The 26,833-nt window shown below is 43.8% G+C and overlaps 1 protein-coding gene and 1 non-coding gene across 2 annotated transcripts in view; one reads left to right on the forward strand and one right to left on the reverse strand.

The window, feature by feature from the left end:
• Positions 1–26,833, reverse strand: part of XYLT1 (xylosyltransferase 1) — a 253,247-nt gene that overhangs the window by 53,706 nt on the left and 172,708 nt on the right. Inside the window, exon 6 of the mRNA XM_038762807.1 lies at positions 3,440–3,520. Within this exon, the coding sequence (XP_038618735.1) occupies positions 3,440–3,520 (81 nt within the window). The remainder of the gene's footprint in view (positions 1–3,439; positions 3,521–26,833) is intronic.
• Positions 3,058–3,195, forward strand: LOC119943130. Its single transcript, XR_005455608.1, has one exon. It is a non-coding gene; the product is annotated as a small nucleolar RNA SNORA7 (small nucleolar RNA).

Raw genomic sequence — 26,833 nt, forward strand, 5'->3', positions numbered from 1 at the left:
GCAGGGAACCTCAGGTGTCTGTCCACTTACAACTCTAGAGCAGGGCCCATTCTGGTCCCTGCCCATATCCTGGCATGGAGCCTTTTTATAGAGAAGGGAGTGGGAGGTCATTCCTGTGGTGGGAGTGGATTTTGTGAAGTACGGGAAGCCTTGACAAGGAAACTCTTTTCTAAACTGGCCCTGCTGTAGGACAGAGAGGAAGCATGGCCTAGTGGAAAGAGCATGGGCTTGGGAGTAAGAGGACCTGGGTTCTAATCCTGGTTCAGCCACTTGGCTGCTGTGTGACCTTGAGCAAGTCACTTCACTTCTCTGTGCCTCAGTTACCTCATTGGTAAAACAGGGATTAAGACATGTGAGACTTGTGGGACAGGGACTGTAACCAATTTGGTTAAGTTGTGGCTATAATAATAATCATGATAGTGATATTTGTTAAGTGCTTTTTATGCAGCAAACACTGTACTGAACATTGGGGGAGATACCAGAGAATCAGGACCCACATGGGGCTCTCAGTCTAAATCAGGGGGAAAACAGATATTGAAGCCACAATTTACAGTTGAGGTAACAGGCACACAGAAGTAAAGTGACTTGCCCAAGGTCACAGAGCAGACAGTGGTGAAGCTGGGATTAGAACCCCGGCTCCACCAATTGTCAGCTGTGTGACTTTGGGCAAGTCACTTAGCTTCTCTTTGCCTCAGTTACCTCATCTGTAAAATGGGGGTTAAAACTGTGAGCCCCCCATGGGACAACCTGATCACCTTGCAACCTGCACAGTGCTCAGAACAGTGATTTGCACATAGTAAGCGCTTAATAAATGCCATCATTAATTAATTAATTAACCCAGGTCCAATGACTCCCAAGCCCATGCTCTTTCCATTAGGCATACTGCTTCTCTACCCTAGCACTTAGTAAAGTGCCTAGCATATAGCAAGGACTTAAATACAATTATTGCTTTTATGTTGGGATGGGACAGTGACTCCTAGGATTAACTCAGTTCCTCCTGGACTCTCAGCCCTCTTAGGTGGGGTGTGGAGAGTGGTGGGCTGACAGAGACAGTTTCTGTAGTACTCCTCTCAACTACATACTTGGGCTTTTACCTGCCTGAGGATTCTTTTGTTTGGGACAGAATCCCGTCCATCGAACATGCATCAAAATCTTGCGTGAGGGGACCCCTTCCTCTAACTACCGCGTCCTTGTCCTTATTTCCCATGGCCGCTCCAAACCTCCTCTCCCACCGCATCACCCCCTGGAAACTCACACCCATCCAACCCCACCCAACTCCTCACAGCATCCCCTCTCCTCTTCCCATCCCAACAGTCCCAGCCAAGTGTGACCCGTGGAACCTCCATTCCATTGTGGCCAACCCCACTTGGTTGCAACTTGTTCCTGACTCAGTTATTGCTCCTCCTCACCAACACTGAAACCCGGCTCTCTCCAGATGACGCTGTCTCCCCTGCCGCTCTCTCCTGAGGGGGACTTGCCTTCTCCCACTCCCCAAGATTCACTGAGAAAGGGGGAGGGTTTGGCTTCCTTCTGTTCCCCAATGTCATGTTCACACCACCCCAAGCCCCATCCCTGTCTTTTCCTCCCTTTAAAACCTATATCATTTGATTCTAGTGCCCACTCCAATTACTAGTGTTATTAGGGAACCAACATGGCTCAGTGGAAAGAGCACAGGCTTTGGAGTCAGAGGTCATGGGTTCAAATCCCGGCTCCGCCAGTTGTCAGCTGTGTGACTTTGGGCAAGTCACTTCACTTCTCTGGGCCTCAGTTACCTCATGGGGATTAAGACTGTGAGCCCCCCGTGGGACAACCTGATCACCTTGTAACCTCCCCAGTGCTTAGAACAGTGCTTTGCACATAGTAAGCACTTAATAAATGCTATTATTATTATTATTATTATTATTATTACTAGTCACCAACATCTACTGCTCCCACCATGCTCCATCTCCAACCTTCTGAATCCTTTTGATCCCTTTCTCACATTCTCTCTCTCTTAGCCCCTATGCTTATCTTTGGGAATTTCAAAAACTACATGGATGCTCCTGACAACCTTCCTGTTGCCTGCTTCCTCTCCCTCCTCAACTCCCCTGACTTCCTGCTCCGCCGACCTTAACCACTCCTCAACTCGGCCACACACTTAATCTCATCCTCTCTAGCTACTATACAATCTCCAATCTCACCAATTCTGAAATTCCATCTCTGACCACAACCTTCTGACCTGTTTTCCCACTCCTGCAACTCCCCCCTAAAAACTATCCTGTCCCCCTACAGAGATCCCTGAACTCTTAACGACTAACCCCTCCAATTTTTCAGTCATCATGTCCCATTTGAACATGTCCCCATCCTAACTTTCATTCATTCATTCAATCATTCAATCGTATTTATTGAGCACTTACTGTGTGCAGAGCACTGTACTAAGTGCTTGGGAAGTACACATTGGCAACATATAGAGGCAGTCCCTACCCAACAGTGGGCTCACAGTCTAACCTCTCACTTGATGCACAAATTCACAACCTCAACTTACCCTTTCTACTGAACTCCACTCCCTTGCTTCTCTGTCTCTCTGTTGATCTTGTACCACTAACCTGCAACCCTGGAGATACCCCAAAGTACATTTCCTCTGCTCTTGTGCATGAGCCACAGAGAGCTGATGGAGAAAATCCAGACCAAAGACTGATCTTGTCTATCTCAAGGGCATGAGAAAGTACAATACAACAGGGTTAGTAGATGTGGTCCCTCCCCGAAAGGAGATTACAGTCTTCAGTGGGGCTGGTAGGCATTTAAATAGATTAGACCTGAAGAATATCAGCGATGGAGCAGGCCACCTCTGGTAGGAATTGGAGCCAAGGTGGTTATGGACTGACAAGGAGGCAACGCTGGAGGTAAACTGAGGTGAGGAGTCACTATAGGAGCCGATGAGAAAAGCAGTCTTTCAGACATCTTCGGTTTCACACTCCCTCCCTCCCTCCCTCTCCTTGCTAAGGACATAATTTTTGCTTCCAAGGGCCAAAGAAAGCAACATGCAGCTTTTCTTTTCAACTTCCCCCAAGCTGAAAACCCCTCTTAGGGTCACAACTGGAGAGTTTCCAGTACTCTACCAGTCTCGGCTTCAGGAGGGAGAGTCAAGCAGAGGCATAACCATTCCATAGCTAGCTTGGGCAGTGGTTAGTGAGTAGAAGGCAATCTGCTACATGTCAAAACTCACCTATACTGGGCAGCAACAGGATGGGAGAGAGTCGAGGGCAGACAGCATTCACTATGTGGAAGGTAGCAATGGCACACCACTTCCATATTTGTATCAAGAAAACTATGGATACACTATCAGAACGATTGCAGATGGAAGTGGGGCATTCTGGGAGAGATGTGTCCATGGCTTAGCTATAGATCGGATATGACTCGAGCATAAGACAAGACAAACTGAAAATGAGGCAGATGGTACCTTGCATTGTCTCGGCCGTGTGATTTCAGGAAGTTCATGTCTCGGTAGCGGGAGAGAAATGCTACCAACTGGTCGTTTGTCCTGTGGAAACAAATCATAGACAAAGTCAGTAATCTCCCAGAGAGAGAGGGATTGTTCAGGGTCTCTCTATCTTACTGTAGCTTCCTGTCTCCTTCTTTGAAAGGAAAGAACCAGTTGCCAAAAAAACTCCAGCTGGGTGATCCAGGAAGATGACCACCCTTTGGAGTGTGGAGCTCTACTGACTGGGAAAATTAAAAAGTGAAAAATGATTGGAGGAAGGGGAAATACTGTAGTAGTATCAGTATCAGGGACATTTGTTGAGAGCTTACTGTGAACAAAACACCATACTAGGTGCTTGAGGAAATAAAAATGTGTGCCTGGCCCTTGAAGAGCTTATAGTCTCTGTGGGAAATAGTGGATACAAAATGGCCCTGGATTTCAAAGTCAGTTTGGAAGCAGTGTGGCCTAGAGGAAAGAGCACAGTCCTGGGAATCAGGGGACCTGGGTTCTAATCCTGGCCCCACCACTGTTTTTTTCCAAGGCATTTGTCAAATGCTTATCATGTGCCAGGCACTGTACTGAGCATTGGGGTATATACAAGGTAATCAGGTTGGACCACAGTCCATGTCCCACAAGGGATTCACAGTCTTAATTCCCATTTTACTCCGAGGCATAGAGAAGTTAATTGACTTGTCCCAGGTCACCTAGTTGGGCTCTGGACTAGATACAGACCCACGCTCAATCCATCAATAAACAGTATTCATTGAGCACTTACTCTGTGCAGAACCCTGGACTAAAAACCAGGGAGAGAGTATGATAGCGCTAGCAGACGCGAACGCTGCCCTCAAGGATATACAATCTGGCTGGGGAGACAAACCCTAAAATAAAGCTCAGCTTGGCCCAGGCTGAAGTCAAATCAAGCTCTAGATGGAGGCCAAGGCACTACCAATAGACCAATCAATGGCATTGAGTGCTTACTGTGTACACAACTCCATACTAAGCTTGGGAGAATGCATTATGAAGGTTAACAGACATGATCCCTACCCCCAGGGTGCCTACAATCTACAGAAGACTGTAATGGGAAGTGCCTGGCAGTCACATAACTCTATTCCAACCTTAATTTCTATGATTCTTTGATGCACTGCCTCTTTACCTCAGAGCCCTGACTCCTTCATTAATCAGTAGTGACTGAAGGCAGCTGAGCAATTATAAGAAAGCCATCTTCAGGTGATTCCCAACATTCAAGCAATCATGATTTCACAGAAGATTATCAGAACATTTTGGCGACAGTAGCGAGAGCAAGAATCACAAATATGTCCTGGTAAAAAGGGCTGTCTCAGTGACCAGATGGGTTTCAAGGGTAAAAGTGAATTGGAAATATTTGGCCTTTATACATTGCTTCAAATCAAGTTAAAGAGCTTCCCTGGAGAAAACAACTCGTCAACCCTGTCTGGTCCGTGGAGCCCATAACTGCCCTTATTCAAATCATATACATCTTTTCCGTTTAGTGGCTTTATTTACCAACTCTCACCATTTGGGGGAACAGTTCATTATTGTTCAGATGAATAAAGAACAAGTTTCCTCCTGAATGAGTCTCGAGCAGTTGGAATATCTGCCTATCAACCAGCCTAAATGGAGCCCGAGGCTTTCCTTCTCTGTTCACTCATGTGAGCTCTAAGGCCCTCCAGGGTCAGCGTCTGCATCTCAATTTAGCAGCCCCAGAAAACCTCTTTCTGTTGAGTTAAGGCGCACAGTTTTTCACATTTGCCGCTTCGGTGGCTTCCCACCTCACCAGGATGAATAGGCATTTAGCAAATTTACTTAGCGAGGCTTCCACATGAGATCTCCTCAATGGACAACATCTTAGGGTGAGCCACTTGGCAGAAAGCTGGCCTGCAAAGACGCTCTTCAAAGCACCGCAAAGTTTGGAGGGTTGAGGACTTTCATTGCCTTGATGTGGATGGCAAAGGAGCCCCCTCTCTCTCCCTCGACCCTGAGACAAACAGCTAGCCCATCTTGGCAAGACCCCATTCTCCCGTGCAATTTCAGCTTTCACTAGCCCTTTTCTAAAGAGAGATAAAAGCAGGCTGCCGCCCAAGGTTTTCCATTGTTGTTGCTTTTCAACTCCAGTCGATAATTGCCTGCATAATATTTAGCTCTCTCCAGATAATTAACAGCTTGAGTTAGGTTGACATGTTCCCTGAGAACGCACACACTCCCAAATGAAGCGGCAGCCTCAGGGCGGGCTCTGATGCACTCTTAAAAAAAACCCAGGGAGGAGAATCTTGGGGAGGTGGTGGGTGACAGGAAGGAAAGGAGAAGTGGGGAGAGGATACTTCCTTCATTTTCTGTACCATGGTTTCCCTTTCCATCCCTTCAGTGGAAGTAGCCAGGAGCCAGAGAGCAAGGTGGACAAAGGTTTTAAGGAGATGTGTTAGAATCTGAAGGTCCCATTCTCCTGAAGTAATTTTCACAAAAGTTCCTTCTTCCTGCAGAGAAGTTTCCCGTAGTTCCTTCCAGCTTAGCTATCGGAAATGCTGCTAGTATTCTAGCAGGGCTAATGGCACTGTGTCTAGCTACATTACTGGCTCAGATCAATTTCGCTGTTGCCTCTAGCATGGGAGGGCATTTTCAGTCCACCTCTAGCAACCAACAGAAGCCAGTTGGTCCAACAGGAAAGGTAGTCTGATCATGGAAATCAGGCGGGATTCCTGGCTTTTAAATATATTCCCTCCTCTTTCCCTCCTTTTCTACCTCTTTAGCACCTGTTTAAAAGCCCTTTCTTTGGTTAAGTGTCTTGAGTTTTAAGGAGTAACATTATTTTCCCATTTCACTCAGATGTGTCAACTGAAACAAATAATCATGGAAGAGTGGAAAAGGAAGTGGACCAGGATTCAGGAGACCCAACTTCTAGTCCTGACTCCACCTCTTGCCTACTGAGTGACCTCGGACAAGTCACTTAACTTCTCTGTGTTTCAGTTTTTTCATCTGTAAAATGAGGATAAAATACCTTTCCTCCCTGCCTCAGACTGTGAACCCTGTGTGAGACAGAGACTGTGGTTTGACCTATTTTTTGTATCTACCCCTGCACATATCTAGTGTTTTGCACATAGTAAGTGCTTAGCAAGTACTGGGCTTATTCTTTCGTAAAAAAATGAAATGGAGAAGGAGACCAATAATAATCACATATGAGAAGTGGCAGAGTGATTTTGTTTTTCTGCCACTACTCATCTGATTATTATTGGTCTCCTCCCCACTCCACTCCATTTTTTACAGTATTATTTATAAGAAAAGTAAGCAGAGTAAGTGCTTAACAAATACCACAGTTGTTATTAGTATTTATTTATTGAGTACTTCCTGTGGCAGAGCACTGTACCCAGTGCTTGGGAAGGTTCAATACAACTGAGTTGGTGTGCATGATCCCTGCCCACAAGGAGCTTACGTCTACAGGGGGGAGACAGATATTAAAATAGATTAAGGATGGTGAAATATTAGAGTATAAGAATAGTTCCACAAGTACTGTGGGGCTATGGTGAGTATCCAACTGCTTGAGGGGTACACAGCCAAGTGAAGAACCTGTGGAACAGACTGAAGCAGACAGGTTGCCCAGATAGATGGGAAGAAATGTCATAACAGAGAGATAGCAGAACCTTTCGTTAAGGTATTTGTCAAGAGCTTACTAAGTAATAATAATAATTATGGTATTTGTTAAGCACTTACTGTGTTCCAGGCACTATTCTAAGTGCTGGGGTAGATTCAAGCCAATCAGGTTGGACACAGTCTCTGTCCCTCATGGGGCTCACAGTCTTAATCCCAATTTTTACAGATGAGGAAACTGAGGCACAGAAGTTATGTGACTTGTTCGAGGTCATACAGCAGACAAATGGGGGAGCCGGAATTAGAACCCAGGTCTTCTGACTCTCAGGCCTGTGCTCTATTCACTAGGCCACACTGCTTCTCGTTACATTATATCTGGACTCCTAGCGTGGCTCAGTGGAAAGAGCACGGGCTTTGGAGTCAGGGGTCATGAGTTTGAATCCCAGCTCCGCCAACTGTCAGCTGTATGACTATGGGCAAGTCACTTCACTTTTCTGTGCCTCAGTTCCCTCATCTGTAAAATGGGGATTAAGACTGTGAGCCCCATATGGGACAACCTGATCACCTTGTAACCTCCCCAGCGCTTAGAACAGTGCTTTGCACATAGTAAGCACTTAACAAATATCATTATTATTATTCCAGCGCTTAGAACAGTGCTTTGCACATAGTAAGCACTTAACAAATATCATTATTATTATTATTCCAGCGCTTAGAACAGTGCTTTGCACGTAGTAAGCGCTTAACAAATGCCATCATTATTATTATTACATTATTATTCAGGCAGAAGGCTCGCATCCTTCCTTAGAAAAAGCATTTCTGATGAACTGAAGCCAAGGCCAAGGAGAGCCAAAAGGCATTTAAACTGAGGCTGAAGTGAGTGATTGTGTCCAACAACTGAGAGAAGCCAAGAAGCCATCTCACTGCGCCCGAGGCGGTTCAGTCCAGCCGGTAACCATCTGTTCCCCAGTAGAGTTGAGATTTCCAGCCCGGGATGATGTCACATTCCACCCAAGGAGCTCGGCTCCAGTGGATGAGACGATCAAGGCGAAATGCAGCAATATGAGAAACTGGGAGGCCAAATGGAAACAGAGTGGGTAGGTAGGAAGGGGAGAGGTGACTAAGTGCCTTAAAGTTGATGGTAAGGAGTTTCTGTTTGATTAGGAGGTGGATGGACAACCACCGGAGATTTTTGAGGAATGGGGAAAGAAGGTCTGAACTTATTTTTAGCAAATTAATCCAGGCAGCAGAGTGACATATGGACTGGAGTGGGAAGAGACAGGAAGCAGGGAGGTCAGTGAAAAGGCTAATATTGTTGTCCAGGCGAGATATTAGCACGGTACTTCTATTCTCCTTATTCTTTGTCAGAAAATACTCCAGCTCATTATCAAAGTACTCTTACCCAACCTCATTTCTCATACAGATTATTCTTTGAGGCGGCGTCAGTGCTGTGAATTCATAAGCATCTCTTTTCTGCAACAGTTTTATCCCCTGACCTTGCTTATTTACTTTTGAGGAAAAAAACTCTTGGGAAAACTCCAAAAGACAATGAGACAAGGAATGCTAAAATAGATAGGAACAACCTTAGCATCTGTGGATTCAACTATGGGGCAAAGGACAGGAGGAGGAAACAGAAGGTGTGATGCAAAAGCAGTTCTGTAGGTCACCTTTCACCACCCCTTGTTTAAAACCACACATCCTCACAGAGATGGTGGAGGGATGCTTGAAATGAATCTGACTGGATCTCACGGTGGAAAAAAAAAAGTCCTAGTTGAGAGCTGGGAAATTCCAGCAGGAATAAAAGAAAACAAGAGAAGCTAATTAATGATCAATACATCCACGGAAAGAATAGATGTGGGGAGGTGAGGGTCACAGTTACAAAGTTCCTTTCAGGACCACACACACATTAAATTCCAAACAAGGCTGAAGACCCGGGACAAAGGGAAGGAGAACTAAAGAGAGACAATGGGAAATAAATGGGAAGACGACAGCTGAGTGTATTCAAACCAACCTACTGAGAAAGGAGTAACTCCAGATTTGGATATATGGTGAATAAACCGCAGGCAGTAGTTTCTTGGAAAACAGGGAAGCTATTTGTTTAATTATTCTAATGTCAGAATACTTGGCATCTATCAGGCCCATGCAAGGTACAAGTGGGATACTGAGAGGCTGCGTTTACTAGTGTGGAGTTAAGCCCCGACTGTGAAGCTATGCCAACCTGCCTGGATGAGAGACGGTCAGATTTTAACAAGCGCAGAGTAGACTTTGTACCATTCTTCACGCATCACACTTTCATAAAGCCAAATGAGAAAAGAAGGATGAATAAATAGAGTTCAGCCTTAATCACAAAACCCCATCCTCTTTAAGTAGAACGGTTATACTTCATTTCTTTGTTGATGAAAACTAAGTGCAGAATTACAAAATGCACAGCATTTCACAAGTAATTGGAAAATCATTTCTTGACACCTTGCTGTGTTGGTGGATTTCTTAAAATAGAATCCTTTTTCGTTCTCTTAAGGACAATGTGAGGGATATAATCATAATAATGATAATAATAATAATGATGGCATTTGTTAAAAGCATTTACTATGTACCAAGCACTGGGGGGATACAAGGTAATCAGGTTGTCCCACATGGAGCTCACAGTCTTAATCCCCATTTTCCAGATGAGGTAACTGAGGCACAGAGAAGTGAAGTGACTTGCCCAAAGTCACACAGCTGACAAGTGTGAGCCCACCATTGGGTAGGGACTGTCTCTATATGTTGCCAACTTGTACTTCCCAAGCGCTTAGTACAGTGCTCTGCACACAGTAAGCGCTCAATAAATACGATTGAATGAATGAATGAATGAAAGTGGCAGAGTCAGGATTAGAACTCATGACCTCTGGCTCCCAAGCCCGGGCTCTTTCCTCTGAGCCACGCTGCTGTCTTGAAAACGCTTACAGTATTTTGAAAGGCCCCAAAAAGCACATTTAAAGCATTAAGAATTTAGGTGAGGAGGGACCATGAACTTCCCCTGAATGGGGAAGTGTAACAGCTGTAGTAGCAGTAGTAGCACTTATTAAGTGATCACCATGTGCACTGCACTGTACTAAGCACTAGGAAAGAATACACAGATGGGAATTAAACAGGATTCCAGGCCCTCAGGAGACTGTTGAAAGAGATGGTGCTCAATAAATACCATGATTTGATTGATTGACTACCCATTGCACTTATCTATATAATTTTTACCACCTATCATATTTTTACAACCTGTTACTTCCCCTTCCCGGTAATTTATTTTCAGGTCTCAACTAGACTGCAAGCTCTGTGAAGGCAGGGATGATGTTTTCTATAGCTTTCTCCCAAGCACTATGCACAGTGTTTTGCAAGCAGGAGGTGTTCAGAAAATACTATGATTGGCTGATTGGATTCAAAAGGTTTTGAGTTGCTGGCTGACATCTGAATCCACATGGATCTGGATATGGCATTCCTTATTATACATTGCTTTGGATACTGAACATTTTTCTACACATGCAAATTACCCAGCTAAGCAAGGCCTGAAAATACCAAATTTACTCAAATTTATATTTGCCTCACTTTTTGCATAATTTTTGCAACTCCAAAACAGGGGAGGAGGTTCTAGACAAGGTTATAGAAGAATTAAGTCTAAGAATAAGGAGAGCAGAAGAGAAAAGATAAGGAAAGGAGGGGAAAAGGAGAGAAAGGCAAGAGGACAGAAGACATCTCTTCTTTTGCAATCTCCCAAAGGCTGCATTAAATAGACACTTAATGAATTAATTTCCCCTCTCTCCTCCTCTTCCTAGAGTTCACTGTCTCAATGACAAGTGCTTAGTACAGTGCTCTGCACACAATAAGCGCTCAATAAATATGACTGAATGAATGAATGACAAGACTACCTTCCTGGGTTGAGCTGTTGGTGTTAGTTCATTCTAAGTTTTCTCCTCTTCTTTCTCTGGCACACACCACTATCGCTGTTTATGAAAATAATCTGTTATTCTGTCAAAAATTGTGAGGAAGGGAGTTGAGGGGATAAATTATGTGCCAGAAACAATTATCGTTCTTTATCCAAATATTTCAAGCCACACCACCCCCGAATACCATTTGCCTGAATTGTCCATTCATTCATTCAATTGTATTTATTGAGCGCTTACTGTGTGCAGAGCACTGTACTAAGCGCTTGGGAAGTACAAGTGGCACCATATAGAGACGGTCCCTACCCAACAGTGGGCTCACAGTCTAGAAGATGGAATTGATTAATCAATGGTATTTATTGACCGCTTACTGTGTGCAGACCACTGTACTAAATGCTTGGGAGCATACATTATAACTGGTAGACACATTCCCCGCCCTCAAGGAGCGTAGTCTAGAGGACTGATTTACCCACTTAGCAACTTTAGCACACACTCAATCTCATCATCCCATGTCACTGAACAATCTCTAGCCTCACCAACTCCGAAACCCCTCTATCTGACCAAAACCTCTTCACCTGCCTCCTCTCCCACAAATCTGTACTGTTCCCCCACAGAGATCTCCAATCTTTTGACCCCATCCAATTTTCTGCAGTAATCATGCCCCATTTAACCTTCATACCCAAACTACCTTCCCTTGATGACCAAACTGACATCCTCAATACCACCCTCTCTATTGAACTCAACTCCCTCCCTCCCCTACCCCTTAACTGATTAGATACCACTAACCTATGGCCCTGGATCAACTCCAGAGTCTGCTTCCTCTGCTCCTGTGCATGAGCTGCATATCACAGCTGGCGAAATCCAGATATCAGGCCAACCTCATCCACTTCAAGTTCATCCTTGCCTGTTTTAACTCTGCCCTGCAACATTATTTCTCCCTCCTTATTGACCCCCATGCCCATTGCGCTTACCAGTTGTTTCAGACAACTGCTGAAACCCCTTTTCCCCACATGTCCCCCATCTCTTGCCCCTAATAACCTGGCCACATACTTCATTGAGAAAACTGAAACCATCAGACTTGATCACCCGACAATCTCCCCTGCTTCTTTCCAGTCCCTCCTTCCTCCTGCCTCTTCTTCAACTCTCCCATCTTTCCCAGCAGTATTTCTAGAGGATTTCCTGCTTTCTCTCAAAATCCCCCCGCCTCAATCTGTGTCTCTGACCCCATCCCACTGCATGCTATCACAGCACTTGGCTCCTTCCCTTCTCCCATCCCTTACCACTCCCTTCAACTGTTCACTTTCAATGGCTTTTTCCCCACTGTTTTCAAACATGCTCCTGCCTCCCCATCCTAAAAAATCTCTCCCTTGACCCCAATCAGAACTTCTTCTCTTCCCACCCAAACCCAGCCAACCCCCTGACTTTACCATTGCTGTAATAATAATAATAATAATAATAATAATAATAATAATAATGATGGTATTTGTTAAGCACTTACTATGTGCAAAGCACTGTTCTAAGCGCTGGGGAGGTTACAAGATGATCAGGTTGTCCGGGGGGGCTCACAGTTTTAATCCCCATTTTACAGTTGAGGTAACAGGCACAGAGAAGTTAAATGACTTGCCCAAAGTCACACAGCTGACAGTTGGCAAAGCTGGAATTTGAACCCATGACCTCTGACTCCAAAGCCCATGCTCTTTCCACTGAGCCACGCTGCTTTTAAGCAGCACCACCATCCTCCCTGTCTCACTAGCCCATAATCTAGGCATCTTCTTCGACTCATCTCTCTCACTCAACCTACATATTCAGTCACCAAATCATGTCAGTTCAACCTTCATAGCATCACTAAATTCTGTCCTTTCTTCTCCATCCATATTTCTACTACGCTATTCCAAGCATTCATCCTAACTCACCTTAGCAACTGCATCAGCATTCTTACAGACCTCCCTGTCTCCTACCTCTTCCCACTCCAGTCTATACTTCACTCTGCTGCCCAGAGTATTTTTCTACAAAAACATTCAGTACATGTTCTCCACTCCTCAAGAACCTCCAGTGGTTGCCCATCCACCTCATTATCAGACAGAATTGCCTTACCATTGACTTTAAAGAATAATAATAATAATAATGGCATTTGTTAAGTGATTACTATGTGCAAAGCACTGTTCTAAGCACTGGAGGGGGATACTTGGTGATCAGGCTGTCCCACGTGGGGCTCACAGTCTTAATCCCCATTTTACAGATGAGGTAACTGAGGCACAGAGAAGCTAAGTGACTTGCCCAAGGTCACATAGCTAATTGGTGGAGCCGGGATTTGAACTCATGACCTCTGACTCCCAAGCCCTGCTCCCTGATGCCTTATCTCCCTGATTTGCTACTACAACTCATCCTGCATGCCTCACTCCTTTAATACTAATCTACTCACTGTGCCTCAATATCGTCTATCACATCGCTGACGTCTCGCCCACATCCTGCCTCTGGCTTGGATGGCCCTCTCTGTTCATATCTGACTGATAATCACTCTCCCCACATTCAAAGCCTTACTGAAGGCACATCTCCCCCAGAGGCCTTCCCTGACTACGGCCCACATCCTCCCCCTGGCCTGCAATGCCCTCCCTCTGCACATCCGCCAAGCTAGCTCTCTTCCTCCCTTCAAAGCCCTACTGAGAGCTCACCTCCTCCAGGACGCCTTCCCACACTGAGCCCCCTCCTTCCTCTACCCCTCCTCCCCCTTCCATCCCCCTCACCTTACCTCCTTTCCCACCCCACAGCACCTGTATACATGTTTGTACAGATTACTCTATTTTACTTGTACATATTTACTATTCTATTTATTTTATTTTGTTAATATGTTTTGTTTTGTTGTCTGTCTCCCCCTTCTAGACTGTGAGCCCGCTGTTGGGTAGGGACCGTCTCTATATGCTGCCAACTTGTACTTCTCAAGCGCTTAGTACAGTGCTCTGCACACAGTAAGCGCTCAATACGACTGAATGAATGAATGACTAGGTCTCATTGTTTCTTCTCTCATTCCCTTCTGCATCAATCTTGCACTTGGATTTGCACACTTTTTCACCCCTCCCTTAGCCCGTGGGATTTATGTTTATATCCCCCTCTAGATTCTAAGCTTGTTGTAGGCATGTGTCTGCTAACTCTGCTGTATTTAATCCCACAAGTGCTTCATACAGTGCTTTCCACACAGGGCTCTGTAAATAGGATCAATTGATTGATTGATAAAGTATATGTACAGGCTGGTTTAAGATGCAGCTTGGTTTCTTCGCAGGGCTTGGAAGATAAAGCTAATTCTAAATGCTAGATCACAAGTTGCAAGAAAGGAATTTGGGCTCAACAGAGAAACTGCTGCATCCCTTGGGTTTACATGTTACTGACGATGATGCTGATGGTATTTGTTAAGCACTTACTATGTGCAAAGCACTGTTCTAAGCGCTCAGGGGGATACAAGGGGATCAGGTTGTCCCATGTGGGGCTCACAGTCTTAATCCCCATTTTACAGATGAGGTAACTGAGGCTCAGAGAAGTTAAGAGACTTGCCCAAAGTCACACAGCTGACAAGTGGCAGAGCTGGGATTAGAACCCACTGAGAGTGAAGAGGGCTGGACTCTAGTGCTTTTATTGTGAAAGGCTCTTAATACAATGTCACAAAATGCCTTCAAGGATATTCCCAATGGATCAACATTTGATAAAAATAACAACTAATGGACCTGGAAACCATTTGCTGTGGGATTTTGTAGCTGAAATTAAATTGTCAGATCCAAAGTTAACAATTTTTCCCTTAAAGTAGTTGGATTTGCAGTTGCCTCAGAAATCGTTGCTAGAAAGAACATTTTCTTTTCTATTTTTTCCCCAGAATCAAAGAAGTCCCTGCAGTAATAGCAATGTAAGCACTGGGCTGGAACTCTGAAGCTGTGAAAAATCTGTAGATAACCTGTCAAGCTATGCTTTGCCCCAGGAAACACCAGGGATTGAGAATGGCAAGAATGGAAAATAATCTGCATTGGGGGCTGTTTCTTAAGGGAAAAGAGGATATTAAGAGGACTGATTCCCCTATATATGTGTGTGTATATACATATCTATCTAGAGATATAGATATATTTGTCCACTAGGAAAGAGAAAATTTTAGGCCTTCCTATTTTCATCTTCCTGGTCCTGATAACTTGGCTTGGCTTCATCTGTAAAATGGGGATGAAGACTGTGAGCCCCCCGTGGGACAACCTGATCACCTTGTAACCTCCCCAGCACTTAGAACAGTGCTTTGCACATAGTAAGCGCTTAATAAATGCCATCATTATTATTATTATTATTGTGGGGAACAGTTGCCATGACTCTGAGCCCTGGATCTAGAGAAAGTGTTGCCAGTAATTGAAGGGACATAGAGGAAATCAAGTATTCTAGGTCTAGATAAGAAGTTCTGATCCCTGTATCCCCCAAGAACACATGAGAAGCAACATGGCCTAGTGGTTAGAGCACAGGCCTGGAAGTTAGAAGGTCATGGGTTCTAATCCCTGCTCTGCCACTTACTATTCTTAATGTGGTATTTGTTAAGGATTTACTATGTGCCATGCACTGTTCTAAGCGCTGGGGTAGATACAAGGTAATCAGGTTGTCCCACATGGAGCTCACCGTCTTAATCCCCATTTTCCAGATGAGGTAACTGAGGCACAGAGAAGTTAAGTGATTTGCCCAAGGTCACACGGCAGACAAGTGGCAGAGCCGGGATTAGGACCCACGTCCTCTAACTCCCAAGCTCGTGCTCTTTCCACTATGCCATGTTGTCTGTGAGGCTGTGAGCCCCATATGGGACAGGGACTGTGTCCAATCTGATTTGCTTGTATCCATTCTAGTGCTTAGTATAGTGCCTGGCACATAGTAAGTGTTTAATAAATACTATTATTATTATTATATAGACATAGTGTCTTTACAACTGGTAAAGTTCCTTCTCAAACTGGCAGTCTGCCACTAAGGTGGGTGGCCTTCCAGTGGCTGAGACACAGAAATTCAAATACACACATATACACAAATGCTGAGAACAGACATAAATAAATGCGTTCGTGAAAGAGGTAGCTTGAAGGGATAAGAAAAATAATTGTTGTATGTACCAAGCATTGTGCTAAGTACTGGAGTAGATATGAAACTAGCAATTAGACACAGTCCCAACTCCATGTGGGGCTCAAAGTCTGAGGGAAGATAATAATAATAATGATGATGATAATAATAATAATAATAGTTCTGGTATTTGCTAAGTGCTTACTATGCATCTAGCACTGTACAAAATGCTGTGGTAGATACAAGATAAACAGGTTCCACGTGGGGCTCATAGCTGAAGAAGGGGAGAACAGATATTCAATAGGCATTTAATCCCCATTTTGCAGATGAGGGAACTGAGTCACAGAGAAATGAGTTGCCCAAGGTCACACAGCAATTACATAGTGCAGGAGGGTTTAGAACCCAGGTCCTCTGACTCCCAAACCATACTCTTTCTGCTACATAATAATAATAATGACATTTATTAAGTGCTTACTATGTGCAAAGCACTGTTCTGAGCGCTGAGGAGGTTATAAGGTGATCAGGTTGTCCCATGGGGGGGCTCACAGTCTTCATCCCCATTACTGTTGGGTAGGGACTGTCTCTATATGTTGCCAACTTGTACTACCCAAGCGCTTAGTACAGTGCTCTGCACACAGTAAGCACTCAATAAATACGATTGATTGATTTTACAGATGAGGTAACTGAGGCCCAGAGAAGTTAAGTGACTTGCCCAAAGTCACACAGCTGACAAGTGGCGGAGCCGGGATTTGAACCCCTGACCTCTGACTCCAAAGCCTGGGCTCTTTCCACTGAGCCACACTGTTCACACTGCTTCTTCAATCAGGGAAATGATAATTAGTTGGGGAAATTTTCTTGGAGGAGGTGGGATTCTAGGAGGGTTTTGGAGGTAGAAAAGGCTGAGATCTGATGGATTTAGTGGGGAAGGGAGTTCTGGCCCAACAGATAATGTCAGCAAGGGGTTGAAGGTGGGTCAGAGCAGAGAGGGGGTTACCAGGAGCCGGACTGGGGAGGAGTGAAGAGGAGAGCTGCTAAATCAGGTGGAGAGAACAGATGAAGAGCCTTAAAGTTTTCTAAGTTTCAAATGTCAAGCCTTAGAGAAGCAGGGGGGAAAACGTCCCTATTCTAGCCAACTGTAAGTACCCAAGTGTAACCCAAAATACCACATCTAAAGGATTGCTGCCAGGGCAAGTGAACAAGCGTGATTCCAACTATCTCCCCATGCAGGATGGCAGCCAAGATGCTGCCAAGTGGATTTGAAATGTAAATGCTTCAGAGGTTTGCCAACTGTACAAACACAAGTTCAAAGCTCCAGTGGAAGGGTTCGTCACCTAACTGGAGATATTGGTCAGCCACCTTTGGACCTTATGGAAACAATCCCTATCTCGTTTCTAAAAAAAAAAAAAATGAATATCTATTTAGGTGCATTTCTGCCTCATGAAACCATGAAATAATTTGGGCAGATTTTTTTTAAAAAACCATTCTACCAGCTAATAAACCTAGAGATGACTGTATTTATTCAAAACTTCTCTTCTGATGTTGCTCTGGCCTATTAAAAATTATAGGAGTAGTGATGCTCTATCCTTCTAGGTATTCACCTCGGGATCTCAAAGCACATCATGAATATCCTTAATATCACAATGCGGGTCTGAGACGAAGGTGAGATCTCAAAGAATTGTGGCAATCCAAATTGCAGAGTTCTTTATAGCTTGTTTGGTGAAGGTGATAGCACTGATTTTACTAACAAGTAGTCATTCTATTGAGCATCCACAGAGGGAATAGTAATGTATAAGTACAGGCATAAGCCCTAAACAACTTTCTCCCACCACTACCACCACCACCACCAGATGATTTGGGAACATGCGACTGTATTTAGGGTGAAACTCAGGAGGTGGATGTCATCATTCACATCCCAAACTATTTCCCCTCGATTGTACTTAAGTACTTCTGGGTCACCTAAGCCCTTGGGTACTCATTCCCCTCTAACACTCGGGAGCTCTTCTGTACATATCTGTAAAATCTGTTCCTTCTCCCTACTTGTAATTTATTTTAGTGTCTGTCTCCCCTGCTACACAGTAAGCAACTTGAAGGAAGGTATCATGCCTATTGACACTATTGTACTTTTCTATGCTTATATACACTAGAATGTTCTGCTCACAGTAAGTACTCGATAAGCACTCTTGATTGAGAAATGGAGTACCACAGGAGAGCAGAACATGAGATTTAAAGAGACTGAAACTTGGGGTAATTACTTGAGCTGCAATTTAAATATCCCCTAGGCAGGAAATGACATTTATTTTTAAGTTTTATTTTACCCAGTAAAAGTTCACTTTATTCTAAGTTGTAGCTTGATAGCAAAATAGCTAGATGTTCAGAACTGCTTATAATTTTTTTTCTATTTAGCTTTTTGCAGGAGCTTTTCATAGCAACATATCAATGAGCTCGAATAACAAATTTATCTCAAAGTTGAAATGAGTAAGAATTCCAAACAACAAATGGTAATATTCTCCACTACTCAAACCCTAAACTTTTCTTAAAATTTGAATTTACCATCTTTACCATCAGAACCAGATTAATGAATATACCGGCAATTCTTGATACCACAATGTAAGCTCATGATGCCAAACAGAGGGTGGTTAAATTGTAAAGGAATTTAAGGTTTCCAAGCAATCCTGTATATGAGTGTCTGGTAAAATGCTGTATAAAAAGACCCAAATCTGCCTGCTAAGAGGAACTGTTGCCACGTAATGTTTCTCCATTTTCCCTCAATTTTCAAAAATGGGCCACGCTTAATGCTGCAACATGGTCCAATGGAGCTTTTCCAAAATATGCCTTAGAGAGCCGAGAGGGAATTTCAGGAATTCACATGGAGGTCCTCGGAGCCAGAAAATGGTGCTGGATGGGGAGGGAGGGCCCAAGGAATGGGATGAGGAAGGCCAGGATGGGAGAGGAAGGAGCATTAATAGACTCACCAGAAAAGTATTTGGGGAGGGGAAGAGGCAAAACCTTGATGTCACTGGGGAAGGGCTAATTTCAGGAAAGATACTCAAAGTGGAGAGAAGGTGGAGCAAGGAAACTCAGACATAAGCATGGCTTAAGGTCAAATGAAAGAATAAGCCTGGGAGAAAGTTAGAAAGGAGATGATAAATTAAGAGGGACACTTTATAGGAAATGAAACAAACAACCCTGGAGAGGAAGAAGAGCCCAGAAACCCACTTTTCTACCCCTGACAGGATTTTTCCACATTTTCCCTAATAATGTCACTGAGATCTTGGCTGCCCAATAATGCCATTGACCAGAAGATTGCCATGCAAACAGATTTATGGAGATGAATAGAAAAATGTGGCATTCAAGTTCATCTGGCTTCCTCCATCATAAGGCATACAACCAGCAATTATACTATTCTATATTTGCCTTATATATCTATGCTCATGGAAGAATTCGTTGTTTGCCCTAAATTAACGCCACAACCAGTAGCGAAATAGCATTGCAATGGATGACAGGAAAACCTGAAAAGATTCCTGAAGAAGGTAAAGGGAAAAAAGTCTCACAGTGTCAATTCAGTGTCTATAAAGTACTTGACCAATTCCAACAATTCCAGTCACTTCTAATAAACTGGGGTTAAGGCTCTAATCAGCCACTTTTCTTGGGAGCTGCGGTAGAGAGGAAGCTACAGGCTTGGAGTGGTGCTTTCTGGCTTAAACCTTAGTTGGACAGATTAAAGAGATCAATGAGTCTAAGTCTTCAGTGTTTTAACCTTTTCTCTTAAGACGGCATTGGGTGATTAAATGTGGATTTTGCAGCTAATGAGCCCCAGCTGTTCAGGGAGATCTAACAAAGAAAATATATTTTAACATTCTGGGCTGGGAGGAGGAGAGAAATGGGGAAACCTCTAGGTTTGTTGTGGAGGGGGGGAAGCCACTATTGCATTTCCCACTTCTAAATCCCAAAGATAGGGTTCGGCTCCCACCCCGGTCTGTGTTGCCCTGACTTGCTCCCTTTATTCATTTCCGCTCCCAGCCCCACAGCACTTACGTACTTATCTGTAATTTATTTGTCTATATTAATGTCTGTCTCCCCCTCTAGACTGTAAGCTCATTGTGGACAGGGAATGCGTCTGTTTATTGTTAAAGTGCACTCTCCCAAGTGCTTATAACAGTGCTCTGCACAGTAAGCACTCAATAAATACAATGAAATATCGGTCATGAAATCTGAGGCCTTCATGTTTCTACTCATAATGTTGTCATCTGGGAATGAGGCCCCATTACCCCAAAATGCAGACTATTGCTTCCAGTTTTGGTCCCCTTTTTAAATGACAAAAAAGGGCTGAACACATCTTCAAGGGGTATAAAGAGGGTCATACTAAGTGTTTTTTTGTATAGAAGGTGTACATACGTGGTAGGAGCAGTCCAAAAGTGGAAATCTTCCTTCAGGCAGCTTTGTACTTGAAAAGAATTTAGGTCTTGGCTCCCTTATGTTGGGGACCTTCTCAACCTCTCCTCATTCAAGCTTGAAATGGACTTTTCAGAGTTGAGTGTGGGCTCTGGAGATGCAGGCTGGGAGTACCCAAAGTCCAGCATGCTCCAGACAGGCAACTGGCCTTTTCCAAATACCTGCTATCATTGCACCCTATTGGATGCTTGGGACAGATGATGGAGACTAGACATGGTCCCTGCTCTCCAGGAGGCTATTCCATTTCATCCAAAATGCTACCATACTGGTCCAAGTACTTGTTATATCCAATCCTATCATACGCGTCAGCCTCCTCACCCTCCTCCCTGACTCCAGTCACGTCCCTTTCCGGTTCACAATTCACTCTGGTGAATAATAATAATAATAATAATAATAATAATAATGGCATTTACTAGGCGCTTACTATGTGCAAAGCACTGTTCTAAGCACTGGGCAGGTTACAAGGTGATCAGGTTGTCCCACGGGGGGCTCACAGTCTTAATCCCCATTTTACAGATGAGGTAACTGAGGCGCAGAGAAGTTAAATGACTTGCCCAAAATCACACAGCTGACAGGTGGTGGAGTCGGGATTAGAACCATTGACCTCTGACTCCCCAGCTCGGGCTCTTTCCACTGAACCACACTGCTTCTCCAACATTTCCTTAAAAATTGTTTTAAACATGTCTCTCACTCCTCAAAAACCTCCCAAAATTGCCCATCCATTTCTTCATCAAACAGAAGCACCACGCCAAAGGCTTTAAGACACTCAACCAGTTCTCTCCCCCTACTTATCCTCACTCCTCTCCCCCTACTTATCCTCACTTCTCTCCCCCTACAACCTAGCCCACACACTTTGTTTCCCTAATTCCAGCCTTCTCACTGTGTTTCCCTCTCATATTTCTCACTATCAACCCCTAGCTTACCGCTCTCCCTCCTGACTGATCACCCTCACCCATTCATATTATACAGACCACTACTCTCCATCTTGAAAATGCAACAAAAATCATATCTCCCCCCAGTAATCCTTCCCTGATTAAACATCTCATCTCTCCCTGCTCCCCATATTTTATCTCCCTACTGGGTCATCTACACATTATGTACCATCAATTAATTGAATGCTACAAACTGGTCTCTAGAGCTCCTGGGAGTTGGAGTTGACCCCAAGTGCTCCTCTTTCAATTTAGATTACTATGTACCAGCAACCAACCACTGTAGATAACAGAGACAATTCCAAGACCATAAGAAATACTTCTGGGGATAAGCATAATTTTAACTTGTTTCCCACTTTATGTATCTAAATCAATTTTGGCTGTGTGAACAGTGGACAATTAGTTACCATTTCCATCGAAAAGACATTGGTACAAAAGGCTTGATCTGACAGTTACCTAATAATGGCCTAAGACTTTGAATATTGGATCAATATTTGTTGCTTCAGAAAAAACATTTCTGTGCCCACATGAAAAAGTCCTCTCATTTCTATCAACTAGCTGGCAGGGTCAAGGTGCAAATCTTGGAGACTTATTGAGTAATTTTAGTCAAATTACTAAAGTTCTCTGCCCTCTTTGTCTCCTCATTTTTCCGAGAGCAGTAATGTCTTGTTTGGAAAGTCTCTCTTTTGTGGAAAGGGCACCATTTGCAACTTCCAATAAAGCACAGGTTAACTGAATCTCTGAATTGTGCATCTTGTCATTTTTCAGGGGTGGACACTGAATAATTGGGATTGGAGTGGTTTTATCTAAAGGGCTTCAGATATGTGACATTCCACTCTCTGACCCTGAAAGCCTGGAATCAGGAAATGAGAGAAGGCCATGCAAAGATGTGTGGTGGGATTTAAGAACAGGGAACTGAAAGGAAAGAGGTTTATAAGGCAAGGAGAGCTACAGTATTTTCATCTTTGAAACTTCAATGTACATGGGCTAGTTTGAAAAAGCACTTTAGAAAATTCCAACTGTTACACAGAATAGGTTATATTCAAAACTGTACACTACAAGTCATGTAATGTGTTATTATTAGAATGTAGATAAATATTTTGTAGTTTGAATAGCTAAGTGTACTGGAGCACTAAAACACATTGTGCAATTTTATGTTTTTTCCATGAGCTTTTCAAATCTACGTTCACTGATTAACACTTTCAAGATGCTAAAGTTTCATTTATTTGGGCTCAGTACATGTTGGATCGGCTAAGTAATCATGCACAATTTTCCCATAGGTATTCTATTTTTCCCTGATTTTGACATCAATTTGATTTGAGCCTTTTTAAACTCATTCATATCTTTTTTTGTAGCTTCTTTCAATATCTCATTCCTCCCCCACGGCTTTTCACTTTTCCAGAATGAGTAACGAAGAGAAAAACCCAGCTCTTCCCATAGTCTAAGCCCTCTTAAAATTTATCCAACAGGTCTTTCCCAATGAATTCCCATCACCCCAAGTCATATCAACTTAATAGCCTCTTCAGAAAGACTGGGTCTTTGTGATCAACTAGATCATCTTCTAATCACTTCAAACCATCTCCATAACCACTTCTGAGAAAGGGACATTCACACAAATACTACCCCTTGCCCCCTACTTACTTACAACTCAATTAAGAGGTTCAATTCTACTGTGATGAAGCAGGATTGACAGGCTCCCATAGACACCCAGTTGGACTATTTTGGAAATAATCCCCGTCTCTACCTTCAGTCAACCTTGGGCCGAGTACTTTGCAAAGTTATGAAACTGTGGTGGGGGAAAATCTCTCCGCGAAATAGACACCAATAGCCTAATTTGCCAACCTAGGGATAATTTTGGTTTCTTTTTTGTTTCTAAACCACACAATAAGCAATCACTGGGTCAGAATGATGGTCTATCCTCTCCAGTATTTGCGGCTAAGAGTTGATTAAAAAGATGCTTGAAGGAATGCTGAGTGAGTCTGGGCAAGCCACTTGACTATTCTGTCCCCCAGTGTCCTCAATCTGTCAAATGGGGGTAGTACTTAACCTACTTCCTTCTTAGATTGTGAGTCCTGTGTGGCCTTGGGCCTGTGCCTGATCTGGCTATCTAGTGTTTACCCCAGCACAAAGTACAGTGTGCTTGGTACAGAGTAAATGCTTACTTGGGTCTGTTTATTCTCCAGTTCATCCGTAACATAATGATTATTATCTATGCACTTGGTTAGAGTTAGAACTGTGGATAGAGCACGGGCATCATGAGTTTCTAATCCCAGCTACGCCACTTGTCTGCTGTGTGACCTTGGTAAGTCAATTCACTTCTCTTTGCCTCAGTTATCTCACCTGTAAAGTAGGGATTGAGACTGTGAGCCCCATGTAGGACAGGGACTGTGCCCAACCACATCTGCTTGTATAATAATAATAATCATATTTGTTAGGCACTTACTATGTGCCAAGCACGGTCCCAGCACTTAATACAGTGCCTAGCAAACAGTATGCACTTAAATATTAAATCACAGTAATGATTATTATGATTATTATTATTAAACACCCCTAATTTTTTCCCCCTGTAACATTCCAGGTTCAATTCTGCTAGGGCAAGAGAGTCATGGAAGGACGCTACCCTGAGAGGCAATCAGCAGCAATGGCCATTGAAGCAGGACCAAATTGGTCCATAAAACCAGCAAAGTCGCACTTGTGCCCAAAGCTAAAATCTGGGGTCTAGCCTGACCTAACCCCAATTTTTTAAATGTTAATTGGAGCAAGGACTGTGCCAGTAGAGGTGCTACCTTCTAAAAGTGGGCATGTTTCCTTTCAATAGCCTAGTGACAGCTCCTTGGGAGCAAAGATCATGCCTACTAACCCTACTGTACTCTCTCAAGTGCTTAATAAAATGGTCTGTGCATAGTGAATGCTCCACAGAAACCCTTGGTTGACTAAGTGGGCTCGCTGTGAGAGCAGTCATGCGAGGTAAATAGACATTTAAATATACTTGCTGAATAAGGGATAAAGCTTGAACAAATGGGAATAAACCTTCATTTATTATTACTACATTCGTTAAGCACTAAAGATGTGTCACATTGTTCTAAACAATCTAATCAATCAAATGCCCAATCATCGTGGCTCAGTGGAAAGAGCACGGGCTTTGGAGTCAGAGGTCATGGGTTCAAATCCCGGCTCTGCCAATCGTCAGCTGTGTGACTTTGGGCAAATCACTTAACTTCTCTGTGCCTCAGTTCCCTCATTTGTAAAATGGGGATTAAGACTGTGTGCCCCCAGTGGGACAACCAGATCACCTTGTAACCTCCCCAGCACTTAGAACAGTGCATTGCACATAGTAAGCACTTAATAAATGCCATCATTATTATTATTATGTACAGAACACTGTACTAAGCACTTGGGAGGGTACACTACAATTGAATTAGCAAATTCCTTGCCCATAAGGAGCTTACAGTCTAGAGGGCAAGACAGACATTAATATGAATAAGTAATTTATAATATATAATTTAAAGATATGTACACAAGTGCTGTGGGGTTTGCGATTGGTGGTGTGAATATCAAATGTCCAAAGGTCAATGATCCAAGTGCATAGATGATGCAGAAGGGAGAGTGAGCTGGGGAAAAGAGAGATTAATCGGGGAAGGCCTCTTGGAGGAGATGTGACCTCAAAAGAGTTTTGAAGGCGGAGAGAATGGTGGTCTGGCATATAGGGAGGAGGATGGGGAGGATGTGGGAGAGGGGTCAGTGGTGAGATCAGGGCACATTGAGGAAGCTGGCGCTAGAGGAGAGGACTGTGCACTCTGGGCTGTAGTAGGAGATTAGTGAGGTGAGGTAGGATGAGTCAAGCTGATTGAGTGCTTAAGAGTGGAGGGGAAGGAGAGTCTGATGTGGAGGTGACTGGGGAACCACTGGAGGTTCTTGAGGAGTGCGGAGACATGGACTTAAACTTTTTTATTGATAAGTGATCCGTGCAGCAGAGTGAAGTAAGGATTGGAGTGGGGAGAGGTAGGAGGACAGGAGATCAGTGAGGAAGCAGATGCAGTCATCATGACGGGATAGGATAAGTGCTTGGAGCAGCATGGTAGCAGTTTGGATGGAGAGGAAAGGGCAGATTTTAGCAATCTTGTGAAGGTAAAACTAACTGGATAAGCACTGAGGTAAATACAAGTTCAGAAGGGCAGACACAGTTCTTAACTCACAAGGGGCTTACAGTCTAAGTATCAATCAGTCTGGTAGTTACTGAACATCCACCGCCGAATCAAACAAAAACTCCTCACTATCAGCGTTAAAGAACTTCATCATCTTGTCCTCTCCTACCTCACCTCACTACTCCTCACTTCTCCTCACTAGAGAAGCAGCATGGCTCAGTGGAAAGAGCTCGGGCTTTGGACTCAGGTCATGGGTTCAAACCCCAGCTCCGCTGCTTGTCAGCTGTGTGACTTTGGGCATGTCACTTAACTTCCTTGTGCCTCAGTTCCCTCATCTGTAAAATGGGGATTAAGACTGTGAGCCCCCCGTGGGACAACCTGGTCACCTTGTAACTTTCCCAGCGCTTAGAACAGTGCTTTGCACATAGTAAGAGCTTAATAAATGCCATTATTACTATTATTATTACTCTCCTACTACAACCCAACCCGCACACTTCGCTTCTCTATTGCTAACCTTCTCCTCCATCTCATCTATCTTACCGCTGACCCGTTGCCCACCTCCTGCCTCTGGCCTGGAATGTCCTTCCTTCTCAAATCTGACAGACAATTGCTTTCCCCAGCTTTGAAGCCTTATTGAAGACATATCTCCTCCAAGAGGCCTTCCCTGACTAAACGCCCCCTTTCTTCTTTCCCCACTCCCTTTTGCATCTCCCTGATTTGCTTCCTTTTTTCATCCCCCCTCCCAGACCCACCGCCCTTATGTACATATCTGTAATTTATTTATATTAATATGTCTCCCCGCCCCATACTATATGCTCACTGTGGGGAGGGAAAGTGTCTGTTTATTGGTACTCTTCCAAGCGCTTTGTATAATGCTCTGCATACAGTAAGTGCTCAATAAATATGCCTGAATCAATCGAACAATTACTGTATGCAGAGCACTATACTAAGCACTTGGGAAAGTACAGAGTTGGTAGGCAAGCTCTCTGCCCACATTGTGCTTATGGTCTAATAGTCTTCTTCCCGATTCCTCCTTGTCTGTCTAGTCAGGCAGTGGGCTGCCAGCAGCAGAAATGGGCAAGGGAGGAGTAGGAGCACATTATGAGATTGGAAGAAGGGAGAGGGTTTGAAAGGAAGGGGTAGAGAGAGTGCTAACTGGGGAAGAGATTGTAAACTCCTCAAAGGCAGCGACCATGTCTACCAAACTCTACTGAATTGTATTACCCCAGCGTTATGATCACAATCAGTGCTCAATAACTCTTATTGATGGATTGACTGGAG

This window comes from Tachyglossus aculeatus, chromosome 21 (genome assembly GCF_015852505.1).
Source record: "Tachyglossus aculeatus isolate mTacAcu1 chromosome 21, mTacAcu1.pri, whole genome shotgun sequence".
Classification (NCBI taxonomy): domain Eukaryota; kingdom Metazoa; phylum Chordata; class Mammalia; order Monotremata; family Tachyglossidae; genus Tachyglossus; species Tachyglossus aculeatus.